This window comes from Artemia sp. Qi Xiang Cuo, chromosome 6 (genome assembly GCF_049724085.1).
Source record: "Artemia sp. Qi Xiang Cuo chromosome 6, ASM4972408v1, whole genome shotgun sequence".
Taxonomy (NCBI): Eukaryota; Metazoa; Arthropoda; class Branchiopoda; order Anostraca; family Artemiidae; genus Artemia; species Artemia sp. Qi Xiang Cuo.
The window spans coordinates 65,154,595-65,179,372 of record NC_142799.1 but is presented as its reverse complement, the minus strand read 5'-3'; the positions used below and the strand labels follow the sequence as shown (position 1 = coordinate 65,179,372).

Genomic DNA, 24,778 nt, shown 5'->3' with positions numbered 1-24,778 from the left:
TCGCTCCTTACTTTCAGTTAAAAAAAAACATGTTTTTTTTTATTTAATAACATACTCAGGACTCCCTGTTGGGTCATATCTTAAACATACTTTTCAGCTGCTAATACCCCATATTCGGCGCCGTATTTGCACTGGATATCTTTCATTTATTAAAGCAGAGATTCGCCTTAAGACAGCAAGACTCGCAATTCTATATAAGACAATTGCACTGCCCCACATTCTTTATTGTGCACGCCTTATGAAAATCTTTACTCAAACACATAACAAAAAAAAAAAAAATCAGGAAATCCAATAAAAGAACGGGAAATCCAGCAAACAAGATGGAAATCCAATAAGGATCTTAAAGTCCAACATGTTATTTTGTCAAAAAATTGAAAATTCAATTCGGGTATGGTAATTCAACTTCTTTGTTTCTCAACAAATTGGAAATCCAATAATGACCATGGAATTCCAAAATGGTCTCCAATATTCAGTTTCAGCTGTTGAAATTCCAATTTTCTTGTTGACAAATATTACAAAAAAATTTTGTTGAATCTCAAACAATGTTGAATTCCCATACCCGAATTGAATTTTCAATTTGTTGACAAAACAACATGTTGGATTTTAAGATCCTTATTGGATTTCCATCTTGTTTGCTGGATTTCCCGTTCTTTTATTGGATTTCCTGACTTTTTGTTATGTGTTTGAGTAAAGATTTTCATAAGGCGTGCATAATAAAGAATGTGGGGCAGTGCAATTGTCTTATATATAGTTGCGATTGTTGCTCTCTTAAGGCGAATCTTTGCTTTAATAAATGAAACGGATCCGGTGCAAACACGGCGCTGAATATGGGGTATTAATAACTGACAAGTATGTTTAAGATATGACCCAATAGGGTCAAAATCAGGTCGCATTACTTCAAATTTGTCAAACACGTACTTTGTCTTCCCCCATGCACTCGAAATACAAAACCGATTAAATATTACAAGATCACAGAACAATACACAACAGCTGAGAAGGAAATTCGAAATCATAATTCAAAGGTTTATAGCCACCGGTGGCATTATTTACTTTTACATTAATCGGGTGGTTTGTTTTATAAGTTGTATCGTTTATTTGTACGTATTGTTTGTATGTAAGATCACATACGTGACAACAAATAAACCATATATAGTAGTCTAGAAGCAAATTTGTAATTATAATTCAAAGGCTTATAGCAGCCAGTGGCATAATTTACTTCTACAGTAATCAAGTGATTTGTTTTATTGGTTGTATTGTTTATTTATTTGTGATGTTTGATTTTTCTTCAGTTTCGCTTTGTGTTGTTTTCTTTGCTCCTTCCCTCTTTTGTTAATTCGACGGGTTATCCATCAATTTATTCATTAGATAATACACCTTTCCAGGTTCCCAGTAAGTTTCTATTAAATTTGAAGTAAATACATAATCAAAAGTTCTACTGGGACCGTTGGCATTCAAGATTTGCCTCTCTTTGACATAACAGTGTGATCTACCCGTAAATAGAAGAACTCTCGGTTCATTGTCACGAAAGGAGATACTAGATTCATTTACTACCATCTATTGGCAGTCGCAAAAAATTAACGTAATCATCATCAACATTTTATTGCTCATTTGAAGCTTGGCATTTGACCTTTAACATAAACACCCAGTTAGTAAACCATTGGCGTATTTTCCTTATTTATGGGATAAAATGCCAAACTTTCCCAAAAAGGTCACAGAGTTCGAATTCATTTCATTTTGCCTGATTAAGTCACAAGTGCGTAATTAAATGTCACAAGTGAAAATTGTTTAGTCTGGTGGGTGAAACAATTAACTTTTCACGACCATGCAGTGACAAACCATTTTTTCTAGGGGTTTTGTTTTTAACGGTTAACGGTTTAACAATTTTTTTTAACGGTTTTACTACTGATAAGAGTAAACCGGGATGAACTAGGTTAATTTTAAAACATCAAACTGAAACAAAATGAGACAGATAAGGGGCAACGGGCATAGGTGCCAATTAGGGGGAGGAGGGCAAGACAATTGTCCCCTAGAACTAAAAGATGCGTTTTTTGGCATTCTCGTTAAAATACAAAAATATCCCCCTTCATTTTGAAAAATACCCTTTTCTGCACCTCCGCCTGGAAAAAAAACCTTGTCCTTCCTCCATATATTATTTTTTGAGTCGGCGTCACTGGTCAGGAACACTAAGGACGTTTAAAAATATTATATGTATATGTTTTATAAAGAAAAAATATTTTTAAACTTCACTAACTTCGGAGCTATTTTCTTTTGTATCGAAAACCACTTCTTAAATTTCACAGGCTTCGGAGTTTGGAATAGAATGCACCTTTAAAAAGAGAATTTGTCCAAAACATCTTTTTAGGTAGCTTCTAAGGGTTCTAGGCGTTTACCCCCTCCCCCCCCGGAAAATTCCCCCCGAAAATACTCCCTCGGAAAATATCCCCCCGTACAAAACAAGGTTTCCAAATTTGAGAATTTCATTTGAGTTTTTTTTTTTTTTTTTTTGGTTTCATATTTTATTTTTTTCAGTTTTTTCTTTCATTTTTTTAGTCTCATTTTTGGCTTCACGAGGCTCTTTACTATTCTTTGAAAAACTTGATTTGTGGAAATTTTTTAAAAATTAATTTCTGTTCATTTTTTATTGAAATAGTCTTTTTCATAGAAAAAATATTTTGTATCTTTTTTTTCTATTAGACTATAGTTTTTACTTTGAAGATTATTTGACTTAATTTCAATAAATAAAGTGTTTCAACTGAAAGTAAGGAGCAATATCGAACCTTAAAACGAACAGAAATCTTCAAGGCCTCGCTCTTTGCGCTAATTTTTTTTTTTAAATTGAATTTCAAAACAAGGCTTTTTATTCTAATTAAACGGCTATTGTGTTTGAGGAATCGTTCTTAAAGAATTAGGACAAAAAGCCAAAACTTCAGAGTAAAGGCAAGGTCTTATGAAAGGGGCAACTCCTTTCATAATAATTTCTGTTCGTTTTAAGTTTTGATGTTGCTCTTTACTTTCAGCTGAAAAAACTTGTAATTTTTTAAAATTTAATTTTTGATCGTTTTTAAATAATACCGGGAAATCCGGCTCTCTCTCTATGATAAATTCCGCTACTTGTGTATTATACGCCACTCACTCAAGTATACGCAGAGTAAAGCTCGAGAACAAACCGGTTTCTTCGTTACTTTAGAAAAATATTTGGGCTATATATTTGCAAATTAGGGGGGTGGGGGGTAAAGTATAGCGTGTCTGCATGCAAAATGTGTTAGGTACAATTATTTTGCATACGTATTGTGAAGTAAGAATTGTTGTCTGGCTTCAAACTGTCCAAAAACTTTACCTCCCCCCCCATATGTGCAAATATATAGCCCAAATTACACATTTTCCATCTATTCTGTCACTTGTCTTTGTCTTGTCTCATGCTATGCTGAAGAAACTAACGAAGAAGCAGGTTTGTTCTCGAGTTTTACACAGCGTAAACTTAGTGAGTGGTGTGTAATACCTCTGCCGCCATGGACTAGAAATCGGTATCTAGTTAAAAAAAATTCTATGTTACCGATGTAACTCAAAATCTCGGTGACCTACACAAAAAGCTTTCTCTAGATGCATTTTGAAAAATTGGCCCTGATCATGGTTTTTTACAGTTTTTTCTTAGTAGAAATTAATTGCTAGTGTTTTGTTGATACTCTTTTTTATTATTACTATTATTATTATGTTTATACTCCACTTACTACTTGTTCTCTTGTAGTTGTGGGTAATAAGTGATTGGATTGAATTCAACAGGTAGGCTACCAAAATTCCTTCCCACTACGGAAAACAAAAAGACACAAAACTCAAATAAATTCTCAAATTTGGAAAAACTTATTTTCCAATAAATAGTGGGGTGGGGTGGGGGGTTATTTTCCAGGAGAGGGGGTATTTTCCGCGGGGGGGGGAGGGACACTGACCACCTTTTAAGTTGTATGTCCACAATTTTAGTGAAACTTTGGACGCTAAACTTAGAGCGATCAAAATTCTTTTCCTTTTGCAGTTGGATCAAGATCAAAATAAAATAGGAAAACACTCAGTGACATGGAGAATAAACATTATCCTAAAAACGTTGTTTTATGCCCAAACGGGTACCCTTTGAGGGAAGGTCGGAGGATATGCCACTATCTAAGCTGCATATTTTGACTCAATTAACTTGCCGATTCTTTCACTGAAATTATTTCACTGAAATGAAATATTCACAGATTCACTGTAAAAAAAGAAGGTACTGGTGCATTATGTGGACACTTTTATATATTGTACAAGGAAACCAGTCACGAAAAACCCGTCAAACAGGCTATTCTCAAGAGACCGCTATACATAAATGACTGCAATGCCGTGGTTTCTCAATGAGTTACAATATTTAAATGATTGTTTTTTGGGGTTTAAGGGGGGAAAAGGTACCTAGGTTAGGTTACGTATTTAAAATATGCTATGCTTTACCCCCCCCCCCCAATGGGCCAATACATAGCCCAAATTTGTCTATAAACTATTATATATTCATCCTATTTTATTTCATTAGCCTTAACCAAACTTGACTTCTTTAGCAGTGTCCACATAATGCACCAGCACCAACAAGAATAAAGTACTAAATGCTCTTATTATTATTACATCTTCATGGTCTTTTCTGATGACTACGCCTCCTTCCCCATCGTCACAAATCACAAATCACAAATCACAAATCGTGTGATTTGTACGATCTTGCTTTGATTTCTTGCATTTTGTATAGAATTTACGCATTTTCTTAAGGTTTCCAATGTTCCCCCCTCCCTCGCCAAATAAAACTTCTGCGTAGATGCCTGAATTAGATGATTTTCGAAAACATTTTCTGGTTTAAGCGGTGTAGAGGCAGAAAGTGAGCCCGGCGTTACCAGATGCTAAATGTAAGATTAAATAAAAAAAAAACAAGTTTTTTAAACTGAAAGTAAGGAGCGACATTAAAACTTAAAACGAACAGAAATTATTCCGTATATGAAAGGGGCTGTCCCCTCCTCAATGCTTCATTCTTTACGCTAAAGTTTTTTATGGTTTTAAAAAATAAAGTTATGAGACAAAGTCAAACTTTAGCGTAAAGAGCGAGGCGTTAAAGAGGGGACAGCCCCTTTCATATACGGAATAATTTCTGTTCGTTTTAAGTTTTAATGTCGCTCCTTACTTTCAGTTTAAAAAACTTATTGTTTTTATTTAATTTCTGATCGTTTTTTAGTTAATGCAACTTTTATTTTGGCTCACCGTCATTGAATAAGTAAGCAAAATTTGCATTCGGATATTACTTTTCTTTTGATAAATAAATGTCTCTAAATCTTCTTATCACGTAATTTACAAATTAACTTACTTAACTAACTTCTATATTTGTATATTTTTCTTCTAGTCAAAAATACAAAGTTGCAGATTTTTGCAGATATGAGCTTGAAACCTATGTAATAGGGTTTTCTGATATGCTGAATCTGACGGTGGGATTCTTATTAAAATTCATTCACTTGTAGGGGATTTTTCCCCGCTCTTTAAAAAATCAGGCAAATATTTTCAAGCTCGTAGCCTTTGATGACCAATACTAAACTGAAAAAAATTTATATATTTAGAATCAGCATTATAAACCCATTCTTTTGATACATTTATTGACATCAAAATTCCGTTTTTATAAGTTTCGATCACTATTTAGCCGTATCGCTTGTTTTTTTATTTTTTTTTTTATTACGTATATGTTATTACGTATATGAGGGGGTTCTCCCCTTAGTCAATACCTCGCTCTTTACGTTAAAAGTTAAAAACAAATTTAATTCACAAACCCCTGAATAACAAAGGCTGTTTAGTTAGAATAGCTCTTTTGAAAGCACTAAAAAAAACTGTAGCGTAAAGAGCGAGGTATTGACTTGGGAGAGAACCCCCTCATATACGTTATAATTTCTGTTCGTTTTAAGTTCTAATGTTACTTCTTATTTTCAGTTGAAAAAAACTTGTTTTTTTGTTAATTGAATTTCTGATCGTTTTTTTAAATAATGCTTCGAAATCCGGCGCCCCCTTCATAGAAATTTCCCCTACGCCAAAGAAACTACCTCCACGGAAAGATTCTCCCGAGTAACCCCCTCCTCCAGGCCCATCTTCCAGAAAAATAATCCTTCCTGAAAATGTATGTACACTTCCCAATAACCAATAAATAATGCTGGCAAGTCCGGCGCCCCCTTCATGGCAATTTCCCTTCCCCCATGAAAACTTCCTTCATGGACAGATCCTCCAACATAACCCCCGACCCCCGCCCCCCTCACTACCAGAAAAAAAACCTCCTGAAAACGTCTGTATACTTCCCAATAACCAATACTATATGTTAACATTGGGTAAAGTTCATAACTTTTAGCCCTCCCCCCGGGGACTTCGGGGGAATAAGTCATCCTAAAAGACATACTTATCATATTTTCGACCATGCTGAACAAATTGGCTATCTCAAAATTTTGATCAGATGACTTTGGGAAAAAAATGACCGTCGGAGGGGGCTTATTTGCCCTCCATTTTTTTGGTCACTTAAAAAGAGCACTAGAATTTTAAAATCCCGTTCGAATGAGCCCTCCCACGACAACCTACGATCACTGGGTCAATATAATCATCCCTGGAAAAAAAAAACAAAAACAAAAAAACAAATAAAGACGCATCCGTTATCTTTCTTCTGGCAAAAAATGCAATATTCCACATTGTTGTAGATAGGAGCTTGAAACCTCTATAGTAGGGTTCTCTGATACGCTGAATATGATGGTGCGATTTTCATTAAGTTTCTAGAACCTTTAAGGGTTCTTGCCCCCTATTTTTGAAAATCAGCCAAATTGTCTCAGACGCTTAGCTTTTGATGAGCAGTATTAAACTTCATGAAAATTATATATTTAGAATCAGCATTGAAATTTGATTCTTTTGATGTATCTATAGTTTCTACTAATGAAACCCGTTTTCTAGAGTTTCGGTTACCATTGAGCCGGGTCGCTCCTTACTTACAGTTCGTTACCACGAACTGTTTGATGACGCAGCTTCAAAAGCAAAAATCTGTTGACGGCATAATTCGTTGAAAGAAAATACGGCAAAAGCATAACTTTTCGAAAAATTCAAAAATTCAAGAAGTGAATGCGCAACTACCTAAAAAAGCACTAAGCACTAAGTGAGCACTAAGCCAGCACTAAGTGAGCCTCGTAAAGCGATAGAAGGTGAGTTCCCAAGCAGAAACCTACTTTCGTAGCATACAGACTAGGTTTGACTTGCTTTTGGCCATTTAAAACAGCCGAAATAACGTGCACAAAAACACATCAATAATTAACAAAACTCACAAAATTTCCAAGTCTTTCATCCCTCTGAAAGCTGCTTCATCGACACACGTAATTTGATTGTTATCTAATAACCTGCAAAGAAAAAAAACTATTAGAGCAAATGTCTTTAACTATGACAGGTATTTATTACTGTAGCGAAACAATTTTGCCAAATGGCTATTTTCGCTTTCACTTTGAAGTCTGATTAATTGGCTAAATTCTAAATGCACTTCAATTATTTATAATCCCGTACTCAATTACAAATTCCAGCGTCTAAAATCATTGCCTTACACTATAAATACTTCAGAGAAGACCGGGCTATTTATATTAACATGACATAGGTGCACGCATATCCGGTCCTTAGTGCAGTGGGGGTATTAGAGAATTTTCCACGAGGGAGAATGAGGTCCACATACAACTGCTTTTCAATTTTTCCAAAAGGAGGGGGGCCCATAGACAAATCCCAGAGAGCCTCCTCTCCTCTTTTATAAAGGTTTAAACACAATGAAACAACCATTCCCTTGTATCAGACTTACAGAAAACGTCATTGTTATACAGGATGTCCCCGCCCCTCAGAAAAATTGCCCTGCGCCCAGTTTCTGCTATATCCCCTTTATTCAGTATAAAATCATCCTTATTTCGCAGGACCTTATAAATACAACTAGAACTCAATTCAAGCTACAGTAAAAATAAACGTTGTTAAACACTACTACAAGACGGGTCCGCTCAATAGAATCAGAGTCAATTTCATGTATTAGCCTGAATGACCAGTCTCTGGAATGAGGTACAGACGGAACCCGTAGACCGGGCCGTAGGAAGCCTCATAAAGGCCAGCAGAAACAACCCAAATACTTAGGATGCAGGGCTTAGTCGTGTCCAAGACGGCTTGTGCGCAGGTAGAGCTAGTCCATACCTATGAAACTTGCAGATGGATGTTAGTAACGACCGTGGTACTTGTTAATAATACAGAATCGTGGGATCAGTCCCAAGACTGGTATTGACTGGGCATCCCACACTAGCAGCCTCTTTAGCGTTTTTTTTTCCTTGGGGCTACCTCAAGGACAGATCTCCATTGGGAGTCTGAGATCATTGTTAGGCCCATGAAAGCCATCATGGAAGAGGCAAGATCTATTTTAGATACACCCTTTTAGTAGGAGAAATATACGGAAAAAAATGGTCGATCCAGGAAAAATTGGTACATAAATTATTTTTAAATTATTTTGCACCACTTATTTTGTACATAAATTACTTTGCACCACTTCGTTCAAAAAAGAGAACTCTACAACATATCAAAAATCGATCTCCATCGCGTTACGAAATTACCTTTTTTCTAGTTTTTCTCTGCTATTTTTTTTCCAGAATCCGAGAATAAGGAACCATGAAAAGAAAAGCAGTCTGTTGATGGTTTCCTTTCCAAGAAATGATTGTATTTGAGTGAATGTAACATAAGCATCGCCTTTTATCATTTTATTGTTTTTTTTTTATATTTAAAGTTAAAAAAAAAACATAAAAAAACACGCAAGTGACCTATGTTCATGGAGTATTTTTCGAAGATGAGCACAAATCTCGATTCTTTTTCACCCTCCTCAAAAAATAACGGTTTCCGAATAGGTATATATTCCTACAGACCTTTATAAAGCCCCTTATTGACACTTTACACAGCCCATGGATTCTGCTCCTCCTATACTGAGGTCCAGAAATTTAAACGTTGGGTATCAGTCCATGATGAATCTAGCCCTGTGGGAATTACCTCCACACATGCTGTGCAGCATGTAGCTGATAATGCAGATCACGATGTGTGCACAATGGACGGAAGAAACACTTTCCATGGGATGGCTCTACTAGCAACAGTCACACCTCCTCTCAGTAAATGCCGATCGCCCATTCTGAGAGCTAAAGTTTCATTAAATGAAGTAGCTCAAAAAGGAAAAATTCCCGTCTACCCTTACCGCATTAGTGAGACGGTGTTTTCAAAGGTGCAATATGAGAAGATTCCTGACAGAACTTTTAACGACCCGTATCCCTCACTCGATCAGCCGTGGTTAGCAACCGGGTTCCTGAATGTTCCAAGGCCGAGCTGGAATGATTTCATGCAGTCAGTTTTCTCTAACAGAATTCACAATGAAATGGGAAACCTTCGCAGTAAGGCAAGCATCTTGTTTTTGCCCGTGATTGATCTTCCGTCTAGTAAAAAATCCTGCCCTTACTTAACCTTGCGCTTTGTTGTCTGGCAAAGGAGAACATACTTATTCGCACCAGTTCTCAAATTTGATCAGCCGCTCTGGTGGAAGTCAATGAAGATCCTAAAGTCCGACACCACGAATGAGTTCAGTAGCATTGTTCACGAGCTGGGTGGTTTCCATTTGATGATGAGTTTCATCGGATGCATAGGACACCACATGCAAGGTCCTGCCCTGAAAGAGGTCCTGGAATTGGTTTACGCGCCTGCTGCAGTACCACACATTCTCTCTGTAAAAGCTATATAACCTCGGCCATATATAACCATCTCCTCGAAGACGAACAAGCAACCTTGGCTTCTCTAGACACGTCAACTTTCTTCAATGACATCCTAGACGGAAATCTCTCACCCGAAAATCTCAGACAGAATCTCCAGTTCAAGCAACTGGATAACTTTTTCAAGCAGCGACGCCAAGATCTGCAGTCTCAGAGAACGGCAAAGCTCTGGTTTCAGTATCTCGACATGGTTAGGATACTGCTTAAATTCATACGCACCGAGAGACTGGGGCTGTGGGATCTGCACTTACAAGCTGCAGTAGAGATATTTCCGTTTCTAGCAGCAACTGGACATAACCTCTATGTCAAGTCGGTCTGGATATACCCGCAAGAGATGGCTAAGCTCCAAACTAGTCACCCAAGAATCTTTGAAGCATTTGAACACGGAGGTCACAGCATTAGAAGATCAGATCTTGTCATCAAACAAGAGTATATGCGAAGCCTAAAGACATCGGATGGTCTCACGAATGGAGGTAGGACAACAGAACAACAGAGAGCCATTAGGGTACTTTCAAAACCAGCATGCCTTAAGATCAACCTTTTGATGCAGAATTTGACAAAAATTGGTTATTCGACAAGTGAAAGCATCGCGACATGAATTCCAGTAGAAAGGAGTGTAACTTCAACGACACCTAGAAGCTCGTTGGATACTTTGGAGAATCTTCACCGTTCAGAGGAAACGATCAGCTTAGATACATTGCCAACAGCATAACTTCTTCCCCAGATGTTAATGTTGACAAGGCTGAGGCAGCTAGAAAGGTGATCCTAAGTAAGATGACGGGAAAAACCTTGAAGGAGCAAGTCTTCAAGAAAAAAGACCAAGTGACCCTAATGAATGCCAAAAAGGTAGCGCAAATGAATCCATTATAGCGCACATAGATCCGGCGCTCCTTTTCCGGCGATTTATAATAGTGGCCCAGTGAACTGACCTTCGAGAAGAATACTTCAAGTACGAACCTAGCGCGATTCCTTCTTGTCTTTTTGAAAGCGTTGGCTTAATGAGAGAAGCAAATAAGCCAGAACTTGCAGAAGCGATCTTTCAAGCTTTTGGGCTTGAGTCTCAGTTATCCTGAAGACCTGTATTTGCGTGTAGCTTCGGCTTGGACAGTAGTTCTCTTCTACATCGAGTTCCATGGAAGGTAGGATCAACCTTTAAGGCCATCTTTGCTTCATAAGTCCACTACGTACAAGCAAGGTATACTAGTGCTATTGTTTTGTTTGATGGCTAGGAAGGTGGTCCAACACTCAAAGATACTACCCATTTACGTTGAATAAGAATGGTTGGTAGCCAAGTCTTTTTCACCGAAGAGATGACCTTCAGCATGAAAAATGAAGAGTTTCTTTCGTGCAAAGCGAACAAAGCACGTTTCCTGAAGCTGATCGGCAACCATTTGGAAGCCATCGGTTTGCAAGTTTTTCACTTGGAAGGAGACACCGACGTTCTGATTACAGAAAAAGCAGTAGAAGCTGCTCGTGTGACACCACACCATCGTGGTTGCTGATGATACTGACATTTTGGTTCTTCTGATTAGTCGATCAGACTCGTGTTCCAGGCGTTTATATTTCTCACCCGAAGCTAAGTTTGGTGGTGCCAGTTCAGCTTGGGATATTAGTGAGATAAAACAAAACCTTGGAACAGATGTCAGCCATCTGATGCTGTTCTGTCACGCCGTGCTAGGTTGTGACACAACCTCTCACCTTTATGGAAATACAAGGGCAGAGCCGTTCAACTGCTACTTACCAACAAGAGATTTAGGGACAACACTGCTATATTTGAAGACAAGTTCGCAACAGTTGACGATATTGTGGCAGCAGGAGAGCGGGTCTTGTTGGTACTGTATGGTTGCCCTCATATTTCAAACCTTGACACTGCCAGAAAGCTAATCTTTAACAGAAAAGTGAGCACTGTCACCACTTTCGTGCATCCATAAGAGATGACACCGACTCAGGCAGCAGTGAAGTACCACTCGCTACGAGTCTACTGTCAAGTTCAAGTCTGGCTCGGGAACCCAGTAGACTCTTTAAGCCTGGGATGGAAACTGCAGGATAAAAAAGTTTTTGCGCCAATAAAAACAGATCTTCCGGCCGCTCAGTCTCAACTGCTGAAAATTATCAAATGCTCTTGTCGTATTGACGGTTGTGACAGTGAATACTGTACCTGTAAGAAAAACGGACTTGAGTGTACCGTAGCCTACCGTACCTATAAGGGGAGTTCGTGCAACAAGTTTCAAGACGAACTTAGTGAAGAAGAATAAAAGTTTACTGTAATGATGACAAATTTAGTACCTACATTTAGATGAAGTGCAATTATTATACATTTGTTTAATAAGATAAAAGCCTTTTCTCTAAGTTACAATGTACCTTGTTCTAAAAGGTCTAGGGCCTTGAGGTGTTTTGTCACTCCTGTTTATTCGTTTTGTACTTTTGAACCTATTTATATACATTACTAAATAGACCCTGACAAACGGTAGCAGCAGTTTTCCAAAATACACATTTTTTGCTAATAAAAAGTTTTCTTTTGGTAAGGCGACGAAATGAATACCAGAAATGAATTCAGAGTCAAAAGTTGACCATAGAATATGTGTGAAACACTTACTTTGCATTTCTTAAAATTTTTCTCAGTTTTTTCTTTAGCAAATAAATAAAAAAAGGGCAAAAATACAATTTTGCATCGAGCTAGAGGTTTAGATTTTTGATATGTTGTTAAGCGTCTTTTCCTTGTTTGGAAGGTGAAGAAACCATTTCTGCACGATTTTTTTCCCGGTCAAAACTTGTTTTTCTCCTACTATTTGTATAAAACTCGAATACAATGTAGGAGCATGGAGCTAATGTGTCTCTAGGATCTTATCTCGAATGAAGAAGGAAAGCCGTATGGCTCTCAAACTGGACAATGATGACTTTAAAAGAATGAGTAATTGAATTGTTGTGTCATAAAACTAACAAATAGAGTTTCTTGAAACTTGAGGAACGACTTTCTTTGAGGGAAGGGGGGAGGGTTAACCTGCATGAATATGAAAACAATTTTTAACGGTCGAAGTTTAAACAAAACAATTGGGGCCTTTTGGGAGAGTTATACAACCTAATCTAACTTAACATAACCTAACCAAAATACCAACTCTATATAATCAATATTTAATTAAAATATTACTACAACATAAGTTTTCCACTGAGCCTAAGCTAATTGTCTCCGAATACAGACAGCTATAATCCGGTTTTGTCTGTTCTTACAGATCCGAGTTCTCGACTGTGTTCTGAATAATAGACAAGTACCTAATATGAAGTCATAACTTTCACGTCAATAGGTTTTCTATAGACTACACTTTTTCATTGCTCAAATTTCTTTGTTTTAAGCCAAGGAGTCAGGCGAAAATAAATAGTACACACTACCCTTATCACAAAAACAAGCGAGTGAAACTAAGCATAGTTTCTAACACGGAAGAATAGGACAACACTCTAGTTCTTTGCTCCATTCGGTCTGGCATGATACAAGTCGACAACAAAAACCCACATTAAAACACCAGTTTACACTAGAGAGTAATTCAAGGCCGTACTCATGGGGGGGTGACCCCCCTACCCCCAAATGTTTGTCCGACTCGTAAAAATTTGATAAAAATGAACATAAATAAATTTTTGAAGCATTTTATAAGTTTTTCTGTAACCCTCCCCCTGAAGAAAACTCATTTTGTAAGCCTCCCCCCCTCGAAAATAATCCTTGGACACAATACTTTGATGTATTTTTTTCCTTTTTAAGTCCCCAAAGAAAAATAATAATAAAAAAAACACTTAAAACCTTATTGTCACTCTCTCGTAAAATCGTGAAAATGTCAGACATGCCCAGATCAATATTATGATCCAGGTAAAACTACAAATGGCAGTCTATGTGGTATTGCAATCCCAAAAATAGTACAAGGACCATTAAATATATGTTTTCTAAAAAGTAAAACAGATAATATTTATTTCAACCATCTGTACAAAACGGAATGCACTGAGAGGAGTATAGCAAAGAAAATTAAAGGAAAAATGAAAACACTAATTCTAAGAACATTCACAAACAAAACTCAGAGCTCAACTGCTTAAGCTTCACCAATACTTGTAAATTCACAATATATTCATGACGTTACGTCCGTTTTCAAAGAAATATAAAAGAAATTCAGATTTTTTGCAAAAATGAAAGAACAACGATCGGATTAGCGAGAAAAAATGTTGAGAAAGCGAGAAAAAACTCCAATGCAGGACATGGAAAAACATAAGTGGGGTCAAAAAAGCATTTATAGCCTTCCAAGGATTATCTTATGACGCTGGTTTTACCCTCCAGCTAGCAGCCAATACGAACCTCCTGACTTTTCTTTCATCGGTTATTTATTTCTTTCATTTTCTTCCTTTTCTTTCTTTATTTATTTCAGTTATTTATTTCTTTCTTTTCTTTCATTCGGTCACAAATTATTTATTTCAGATTTGCGCCCCTTAAATTTCTGTGTCCGGGGCAAATACCCCCTGGAACCTCCCTCCTCTAAAGCCACCTATTGGGAAACGGGACCTCTGATTTATCCTCCCACTCCCATTCTCTAGACAGGTCAAAAACCTTGTTAGTTACCAATTATGGCTGATTTTATACAAATTTCTCATGGAAATTGTGATCCATCAGCGTAATTGCTGTTGACCTACAATAGAGATGGCGTGACAAAAGTCTCCATATCATAGATATAAAACAATTTTTTTAGCGCTGATATCACAATTGTTTCCTTCACTTCCCTTCAAAACTTCACTGCAATTTCGAACCTTCCCCTCCCAGGAAATTATGTTGGCTCCCGACCCCAGGAGAAATTCATCAAGATGCCTAAATAGAACAGGTGATGAAAAATAAAAGAAAGAATTGATGAAAATTTATTGGGAAACAAAATTAACAAAAAAAAGGAAAACTTCGGTAAACAAAAAAAAAATTGTAGAATATATATCGGAATACTAATTTGCGAGGAAAATTTTAGAACACGGCCCCAATAATCATTAAGCAGTTTATAAGAGTGAAAGGAAAACAAAAGGTATACTTACAGGTGCCTCATAGCTCCTGCACCTCTAAAGGTCCTTTTGCTGATAGCTACTAACAAATTGTGGCTCAAATCCCTAGAAGAAACCGGATAATTAGCTGACTCTAAAGCAATATAAAAACATTTATAAGGATATATTAATGCATCATACGTAAAATATAAAGGAGCATCCAGGATTTTTGTTCGGAGGGGGAGGGTTCAACAAAAACTTCAAAAACGCATCAAAATTTGTTTATATACATTTTTTCTACGTTTTTAAGAATCGGATAAAATTTCAGGGGGTTCAAACTCCGCTCTCCCCCCCCCTTGGACCCGGCCTTGTTAAGATGATTTGCTATGAACTTGGGGCGACTTAAAAACGGACATATTGTAATTGATCACTCTCTATCTTTAGTAGTAGTAAAAAAGTAGGCAAAGAAAAGTGAGCAAAAAATAGTGGGTAAGACATACATCGGGGTATGTCTTACGTAGGTAAGACATACCGCTTGAGACGTACATCTAAAGCGGGTCTTCAAGGCTTATGTGCCGCAATGAAACATACGATTTTGCGACAAGCCTATACCTGTAACTTGCATCGAACGGAAAAGATACTAGTATAATTGAATGTATTAGTTTCATATCTATACATTCAACGAGTCAGAATTACGATATTGCTCAGAAGATTTTTAGATAATGGTCTAAATTTGCTATAAAAAAAGCAAACCAAAATGTTCCTATTTCCGCATGTTTCTGACGTATTTTCAACATATTTTTCGATAAAAAAAAAACCAAAAACAAAGCAAATTAAAAAAAAAGTGGCAGATTGATAAGAACTCAGAGCCATAGCAGACGAAAAATCTGTATAGGTAACATAAATATAAATAAAACACAATAAAATATAATATAATAAATATAATAAAAGGTAACATATGTAAATCATAATGATAACATAAATCATAAAGGCAGAATCAAACAGTTCGCGGTAATGAACTACAAGTAAGGAGCGACACGGCTCAATAGTAACCGAAACTCTAAAAAAGGGAATTTTGATATCAATATATATACCAAAAGAATCAGCTTATTATGAGTAGTGGCAAGGTCTTTTATCTAGTAGTAAGGCTCCGTGGAATACTCAATTTCCCGATTCAACAAATTTCAAAGACACTTAAAGGTCACTCTTTTGTAATAGTTTCTTCCGTTTTTACAAAACATGATAGTAAAAAAATAAATAAATACAAAATCAAAATGACGAAAAGTTCAAAATAAGCTAAGCTTTGGTTCTTCATGCAGAGCCCAACATGGTGTTCTTCTTCTTCTTTTTTCTATGTAGCGCTTAGAGCGCTATAAACCCTGTCACCTGTTATTTTTACAGAGTGCATCTATAATTTAAAAAGGAATAATCGAAATTGAGTAGTACCACGCTACTATTTGGCTACGGGACAATAAAACACTTCAAGACAGTGTTGCATGCACCCAAATAACTAACTTTAGAATCCTATAGATAAAATTACCAATTCGGATGTGGAAGATTCAGCCAGACGGCATAACAGCAAGATATTGTGCTGGTACGTTAAAAAACTGGAAGGAAGTAGTCATTTTTGACTTAACCCAGTTGAAGATAGGCACTGGACCTTAATTAGTGATAAGAAAAGGGTTGAGGAGAAATGGGCAGACTATTTTGAAAACTCGTTAAACCACAATAAAATTATAGGAAATGATATAGACAGGGCCGTATCCAGGACTTTTTCGGGGGGGGGGGTATTACACAAAAAAACGCTAAAAAAAACGCATAAAAAATGTGTTTATATCCATTTATGTTATGTTTTTACGAGTCAGACAAACATTTCGAGGAGGGGGTCAACCCCCCTACATACGGCCTTGGATATAGATAAAAGGATAAAGGATGAAGATCCTCCAGAGCCATTGCTAGTGCATAGGGCGTCGAGTCGACGTTTCAGGAGCTGTTTTTTTGTTTTGTTTTTTACAGGGACAAGTAGCAAGCTTGTCGCCCATTCATATTTAATGATACTGATAATGAATGAAATTTTATATGACAATTTGGGAAGGAATAAAGTTTTTTTTCGCAAGCATGAGTTAGGAAATTTACGACAAGGATGGAAAAATATCAAAGCCATAGATGCTAATAGGGTGGCAAATGAGTTTTTGAAATACGGTTGTTACGAAGTAAGAGACAAGGTTTTGAAGATTATGAATATGAACCTGATTAAGGGAACGTACCAAGTAGTTTTAGTAAAAATTTATCGAAGCCTTCAAAAAAAAAAAAAAAAAAAGGTAACAAGAGTGAGTGTAGTATTTACAATCATTAGATTGATTCCTGTATAAATTAAATTACTTAGCATGATGATAGCCAACTAATTAGCCTGAGATGTAAAGTAGATAAAGTTTTAATGGAAGAAAAGTTGGTAGCTTCATTTACATGGGTAGCATTATTAGGTGAAGATTTAAAAAGCAGAATAGCAAAAGACAAAGTTTTTTTCAGTCGAAAAAACTTTCAAAAAGAGGAAGATAAGTTTTCAAACTAAGATTAGAATATTTGCAGTAACCACAGTGGTTAAGTGTGTGACCAAAAAGGGAGGGCTTCGAAAGGCCCATAAAATATGGTAGATATTTTCGGTAGACACGTGGTAGATACGTTCAAAATGCTTGCAAACACAGGAAGATAGGTTTTCAAACTAAGAATAGATATCAGAAGTAACCACAGTGGTTAAATGTGCCTCCAAAAAGGAAGAGGTTTGAAAGGCCCATAAAAATACGGCCGACATTTTCCCATGGCATTATGTAAAGATAGTTGGGTACTTGCCAATTGGTTGGCACACACGCGAGAAGTCAAGTTTGCTTAATGCTAATGCAATAAAACAAAATAAGACGAAAATATAATATTTTAGAAAGAAATTTGGGCTATATATTTGCACATCAGGGGGGTGGGGAATACAGCATATATTAACCTAACCTAGGTACCTAGGAACGTAACCTAACCTAACCTAGGTACCTTTCCCCCCCTAAGCCCCAAAAAAAACAATAGTTTAAATATTGTAAACACAATGACAAAACGCGCTCCGCAATCCAATTCTCTATTGACTGATACCCGTTTGACTAGTTTCCTTTAGCAACTATCTTCCGTGTGTACCAGCTATTTGACAAGTACCGATAGCTTTAGGTACCTCCCATTTGACTAACCGTATCTCAAACAACAAGTTGTACAAACATAAGGTTTGATCCTGCTTTCTAGGGCTATAATGAAAGACAGATTTAGATGACAAGGACACTTTTTACGAACTAGATTGCCAAAACACGGCCATTTATCTTGGGCCAGACAAAAAAAAAGGTCGTCCTCGCCCTGAATGAACTGGGAAGAGGTCATAATAAAGAATTTAAAGAAAAATGAAACCTAAAGGTTTTAGCATTTTGGGGCGGAAAAGGAGTGTACACAGCTATATTAGCCTCATCCGGCTAGGTTTTACAAAAAGTTGCTGGTAGTAGTAGTAGTAGTAGTGATAAAATAACAAACTGAAAGCGGTTATTTCCTTTTAAAGTCATGCCTTCCTTGATCTAAGTGAAAATTACCAAAGACAACTTAAATTTTCGTAAATTCGCATGGTACGGCAAGGTTGAAAAAATGAAGAAAATTCTTTGAATAACATGACGTCGCAACGCAGCTCAAGAAACATGATCTCTGAAAAGCATTATTCTGCAGAACTAATAGAAGCTTAAATTACCACACGCATATAAGACATTGATATATATGAGCGTCACCGATTCAGACACCCGGAATGATGGATCACTCCCAACTGTGTATAGCCATCCCAGTCAGAATCAAGCTGATGTGGACTCAACTTAAAAAATGGTAAGATATTTTTATCAATTTAAAAAACATTGGAAATCTTAATTAGAGCTTATTTCTTTCTTTTTTTTGAAATCACCAGATATTTCATAAGAACCGTAATAATTCTTATAATATTTATTTAAAGAATTTGTGCTCAAATTTAAAGCTAGGAAAAATGCTACTGTTTTTCATACTCACTGTGTGTCAATTAAAAAAAAAAAAAAAATCTTGTTTTAGGCTTCCTGTCACTTTGTTTATTATTATTACTATCATATCCTATGGACAGTCTTTTTGTCGCAAATCTAGTTCATAGGTTTAACTTTGGACAAAAAAGGGAAATGTTTTTGTTAAAGAATTTCTATAACAAGGAAAGAACCAAGATCCAGGAAATCAATAATAAGCAGCATAAATAGTATATTGTTGTCTTCAAGGAAGTTATACAGAACTACAACAAATTTGGCGTTTAAATGTCGGTTAGAAAAATGTTTCACGCTTTACTAATATTTCTGAGCCATTTTTTTCATTTATTTTCTTTTTTGCTATTTCTTTGTCTGTTGTCTTTAATTGGTCATGTTAGACAAGAAGTAAATACAGACCAGTAACACACATTAACTCAAGTACAGATATGATCGAAAACCAGGAAAAATTGGGACTACTTATTGATAGCGTATGAGAAAACAAGGCTTTTGCCCTCAGAAGACGCCTAGATATTGCCCACTCTCAAAAACCGCGTACACCAGGATGCCCACGCCACACATGGTGCAGTGCCCGGTGCATGACACGAAGAAACATCCCAAGCATGGTAGAACAAGTGGGACTCAAAGGTGTTCATCAGATGGTGAAGTACGGTTGACCCCTCAGACGGGAAAACTTTAACTCATATATATGTTCATAAAGCTCACAATACGTTGGTGTTTTTGACTCTGCCGCTTTAAGAGTCATTAGAACTAATTTTGTCAAGTATTTCAATGAATAAAATAATGGTGAATCAGGTTATATATGCTAATTAATATCTATTTTCATGAAATTAATTCTATCATGAAAACAGGGACATATGCAGGAGGGGTGACCTCGGGACTCGGTTCCACCGAAATCCTATATTTTGCGCATTTCTTCATCAGATTACCAATAAACTTGCGTTCTTTTTATTACCCCCCCCCCCAAATAAAATTCCTGCGTACGCGCTTGTGCGAATAATATAACCCTAAATCCAATTTCAGAAATTAAAACCGTAAGTTTAAGTCTGTGTTTGCGGCACAGTCTAAAAAAAAGCAAGATATTTTAGGCCATTAGGACAATGACGAGGATAGCTTATTTTCGAAAAAGTTTAATTTTGTTTCTTAGAAAAAGCAAACTTGTGTTTTCAGAAATCTAATGGCACAATTTGGCTGAAAACCAGCTATTAGCATATAATAAATTGAAGTCAGCTTCAATTTATATAGTATCAATTAAACAGAAAGCTTCAGCAGGACATTGGCTATAAAAAAAATAATAATAATAAATAATAAACAAATAAATACAAAAAATGCCGCCAGTGAAAGTAACAATTAGTTTTGAGAATAAGAACAACCAGGGTTGCCACTCCTTCGAATCTTCTGCAGGATCTTCAAATTTCCGCCCTGAGGTTGGATGTCAGATAAAGATTATATATTAAACATTACTACCAAAAAGCATTCTTAGTGTATATTGTTATTATTTAATATCTAGGGATTTTTTAAGAAATTAAAATTTTGAACTGAATGTTGAGAAATTGCTAAATTTTGATTGGCAACCCTGGGCACAACACTGACAAAAGTGACAAAAATGGCAAATGACAAATAGGTACTCCTGTACTAAACGGACTCTTTTATATACTGCTAGTTTGGTTAATACTAATGAAATAAAATGACATATGATGAATATATAATAGTTTAGAAACAAATTTGTGCTATATATTTGCACATTAGGGGGTGGGGGGTAAAGCATAGCATATATTATTACGTAACCTAACCTAACCTAGGTACTCCCCCCCCCAAACCCCAAAAAAACAGTTTAAATATCGTATACGCAATGAAAACCACGCTATACATTGCATTGCTCTATAGCGGTGTCTTGAATTAACCCGTCAAAAACGGGTTTTTCGATGCTGACAAAACTGCGATGAAACGGGATGTCCATCAAAGTGTACCCAAAAAAAGGGTTGGTCATTCCCTGCCCCATCATGGCGTGATTCGTCATTGCCGTCACCTGGCCAATTTTGCCTTGTTTTTGGTCAAATTAAACCAGGTTCAAATTGTAACGACTGTTTAGGTTGCATTGCACTCTTTATTTTCAAATCGTAAACAAAAAATTACATTTTTTTTCCAAGTAAATCAAAGGGGAAAATTAAAATACATACAATCTCATTATTTTTTCTTTTTTTTAATTGGCTGTTTTTTAGTTCCTCAACTAATTTTTAACCTTATTGTAAAAATTGTAAACATTTGCAATTTTACAGATAACGAATTTGTTTCGTGCTTAGTTTAAAACTGAAAATTTCACGACAAAAAAAAATTGGTTTACAATTAAAAAATGAAATATAATTTAAGTTCTACCAAATTCAGTTTTTTTCTGGTTTCATAAAGGAATTTTTTCTTTAATTTTTATGACTCCATTACGAAAGAGCCCCAAGCGTGTGGATTCAAAATGTATGACCTGTATTCTTTATGACTATAAAAGAAATACTTAGCAAATTTTTCATGTTGCCCCCAAATTTTTTTAGCCAATCTGAAACAAAAACAAATTCTTGTTAAAAAGAGTAATTTTGCTAAGAAAAATGTGGCTATGATTGATAAAGGTTGAGAAAATTAGTTATTCAAAAGCAAATTCATTTTTGGCGAACATTTATCTTGTCTGTGAATAAAAGCTCTATTTTTCCTTCATTTTAAAACAAGGCTGTATCCAAGAGAGATCTTGAGGATCTTGAGGATCTTGAGGGCTTGAGGATCTAGCCCTCTCTTCGCCTGTAAAAAAGTAAATACAGCTTTGTAAGTCTTGGCTTTTGGCACTTGTATGATAAAGTGACCACAATTTGTAACATGAGCGACCGTAGTCAAGAGGTCAAGTTTGGTTAATCCTAACGAAGTATACCGAAATATGATGAAAATATAATACTTTATTAACAAAGTAATGCAAACTACAGCAGAAAATTACGGAAAGCAGGCCACCCAGAGTTCATTATATTAAATATCTAACCTAAACAGCTCTATAAATCAAATATTTAATTAAAATATGTCTGCATAGTAGTTTATTTCACTGAGACTAAGTTAATTATGTCCAAATGCAGATACAGAAACTGGTAGAGAGAGGGCTCGAGGATCTGGCCCCCCTGCGCGCCCCGAAAAAAAAATACAACTTCGTATGTTTCGGCTTTTAAATACCCTTAGCATACTTTTCCACCCCCACCCCACACCCAAAAAAATGTTTAAACCCAACTCTGAATCAATTTCTGAGATAGGGGCCTACTTCAAAAACAAAATTTCGGTCAACGTGAAACACGGTCAAAATTTTGTTGAAGTGGTTGAAAGGTATCTACATTCAATCAGCATTTTTGGAAATTACAGAACATTATTTTCCCACATCGACTTTCCACATCATTAAATCTATTTTCTTTACACGTGACTGGCTACCAAAAGGATTCGCAAAGCCATTCTTTCCATAAGAAAGTCATTGGCTTATCTTAATTGCCCCCTTTAAAGAAAAGGGTATAGGAAACGAAAGCAACATGATAATTAGACAAGGGAGGGTTGTTCCAATGACTTCCAACCCTATTTAGTTCAGCTAATTAGGCTTGTTTACCTGAAATATAACATGGAAAGTAGCAATTCATCCTGAATGTTTATTTATTTTGATGCTCCACTTTACGACAAAAGGTAATGGAAAAAAATTAAGTAGGAAGACTAAAAACAGGAAATTAATTGTGTATCAACACGAACATGCCTGTATACAGGAAGCATAGGTTACACAGACATCCAAGCGTTAGATCAGGAGAGGTTACTACGGGATCATGGTGGCAGCATTCGCTGCAATCTAGTAAAGAACCTATAATAACACAGCCCACGGTAACCAAAAATTTCAGATTGCTTTTTGAAAAAAACTGCCAAGTGAAAAAAATTGCCATTTGATAGTCTGAAAACCCTCGAAAATGATGTCAGATCGAAATGAAAACTGCATCATTTCGCGGCTGGGGCTTTTTATTTATGTTTGAGTCGGGAGGGTCACCGTAGTTAAATTTCCCCTGGAAGCCACCGACCCTAGAAACGGTTTTGATGTAATGCAGTCCAACTAGCCTATGACTACGGTCATTCAAGTAGCTACGATACATGTAGCGCATGTTAGCTACCAATCAGGACATGCCTATCCTTATTTTCATCCTTAGTATCATAAGTAGAAGACATAGCGTCAAAGGGCAGATATTGGAATAAATGTTACGACAACTTGTACAACTTTCTCAGACCTAACCATACCTCAGCTGATGACAGGACTCTTCTGATGCAGCTCTCCCTGATCAAAACCTAGCCAAATAAAATAGTGAGTGCCTGAATGAGTGGCTGAAAAAATGATTGCAAGTCTTACAACAGGGGACAGAAGGCTTTCTGAGAGTTTACCATGCTCCAGCTGATGATACGGACCTCCTGATACAACTGGTGATTCATCTACCATATCTGATATATATATATATATATATATATATATATATATATATATATATATATATATATATATATATATATATATATATATATATATATATATATATATATATATATATATATATATATATATATATATATATATAAGTAGTATGGTAATAGGCACCACTGAATATACATACGCTTTCACAAGCCTGAGGCAGGGATATGCGTATAGTTTAACCGGTATATTGGCTTATCAGGGCCATTCACCTATTACTATGAACGATAATTACCTTACCAGACAGGTTTTCTAATGTGACACACATTTTTTTGTGTGTCAGATAGTTAGAGAGAGCTGGCGGTTAGTCCATATGATGACTTGATTAGTCGGTTTTTAAAAAAACTTGGCAAGCTATAATGTACCCAAGCAAAAAACCTTATAAAATGTCCATACAGTGCATTCCAATTTTCATTATGTTTTAAGACATTGGTTATAGTACACTAGATATTATTAACTTTGAAAACAAATGGATTCGTCAATTTTCAATGTGAGTACACTTCATTCTTTTATTTCCCAAAAAAAAAATTAAAGAAAAACGTTTTACTAGTAAATTGAAATTTCAGGGGGGACTTAGCCCCCTCCCTCCAACAATACAAAATCTTAAGAATATGATGAGTATATTAGATAGAAACGGCAAAGCACACTTTTTTCTATTATGTAAATAAAATATCTCCTCCACAGCTATGTTTACAAGTTTTAATTGTTTTGAAAAACAGTTCTTTATCATTCAGAAACAAGCTTTTTCCAAACATGTTGTATTTTTCTGGTTTGAATGAAAAGATTGCGTGTTACAAAGAGAGTGACAGTTTTGGGAGTCAAATTTCACAGGCTCCACGGGTGACATTGTGACACTTTGATGGTGGTTAATCGAAGCTCTCGTTCCGTTGATGTGCCCTCATTTTCCTTAATGTCACTTATTTACTAAAAATATTAAATCTCGTACATGCTTTTACCGAGGACATTATATCTCGTATATGTGTTTACTAAGGACAAATTTTTTTTATCAATATTAAGGTTCTCTTTAGCCTATGTTTAAAGTTTTATGTTGTTTTTAAAAGGGAATTTTGCCTGTTTTTATCATATTTGCATATTTTTGTTGGGGAAACAAATTGAAAAGCCATATTAAGAGCTATATTTGATTTTTTCACTGACAATTCCAATTTCTTAACCAACCCTCGACCTTCCTAAGTGCATTTATACTGGGAAATGTCCCTAAGCTAACAAAGCAAATGATAAAAACCCTACTAACATTTCGGTAATATTTAGCAGTAAGAAGAAGGAAGGTAAAGAAATTAATAATAGGAGCACCTTTAAGCCATTGTATACATCACGCCTTAATGAGCAATAAACTTTTTGCCTTTAAACAAGAGGAG

At 36.0% G+C, this 24,778-nt stretch overlaps 1 protein-coding gene across 2 annotated transcripts in view; it reads right to left on the bottom strand.

Moving 5' to 3' along the window:
• Nucleotides 1–14,939, bottom strand: part of sli (slit guidance ligand) — a 360,459-nt gene extending 345,520 nt beyond the window's left edge. For both annotated transcript variants that reach the window (XM_089090917.1, XM_089090918.1), the window contains exons 1-2: nt 14,874–14,939; nt 7,332–7,403 (exon numbers count right to left, since the gene is read on the bottom strand). In XM_089090917.1, the coding sequence (XP_088947043.1) occupies nt 7,332–7,403; nt 14,874–14,884 (83 nt within the window). In that variant the 5' untranslated portion in view covers nt 14,885–14,939. The remainder of the gene's footprint in view (nt 1–7,331; nt 7,404–14,873) is intronic.
• Nucleotides 14,940–24,778: the final 9,839 nt, after the last annotated feature.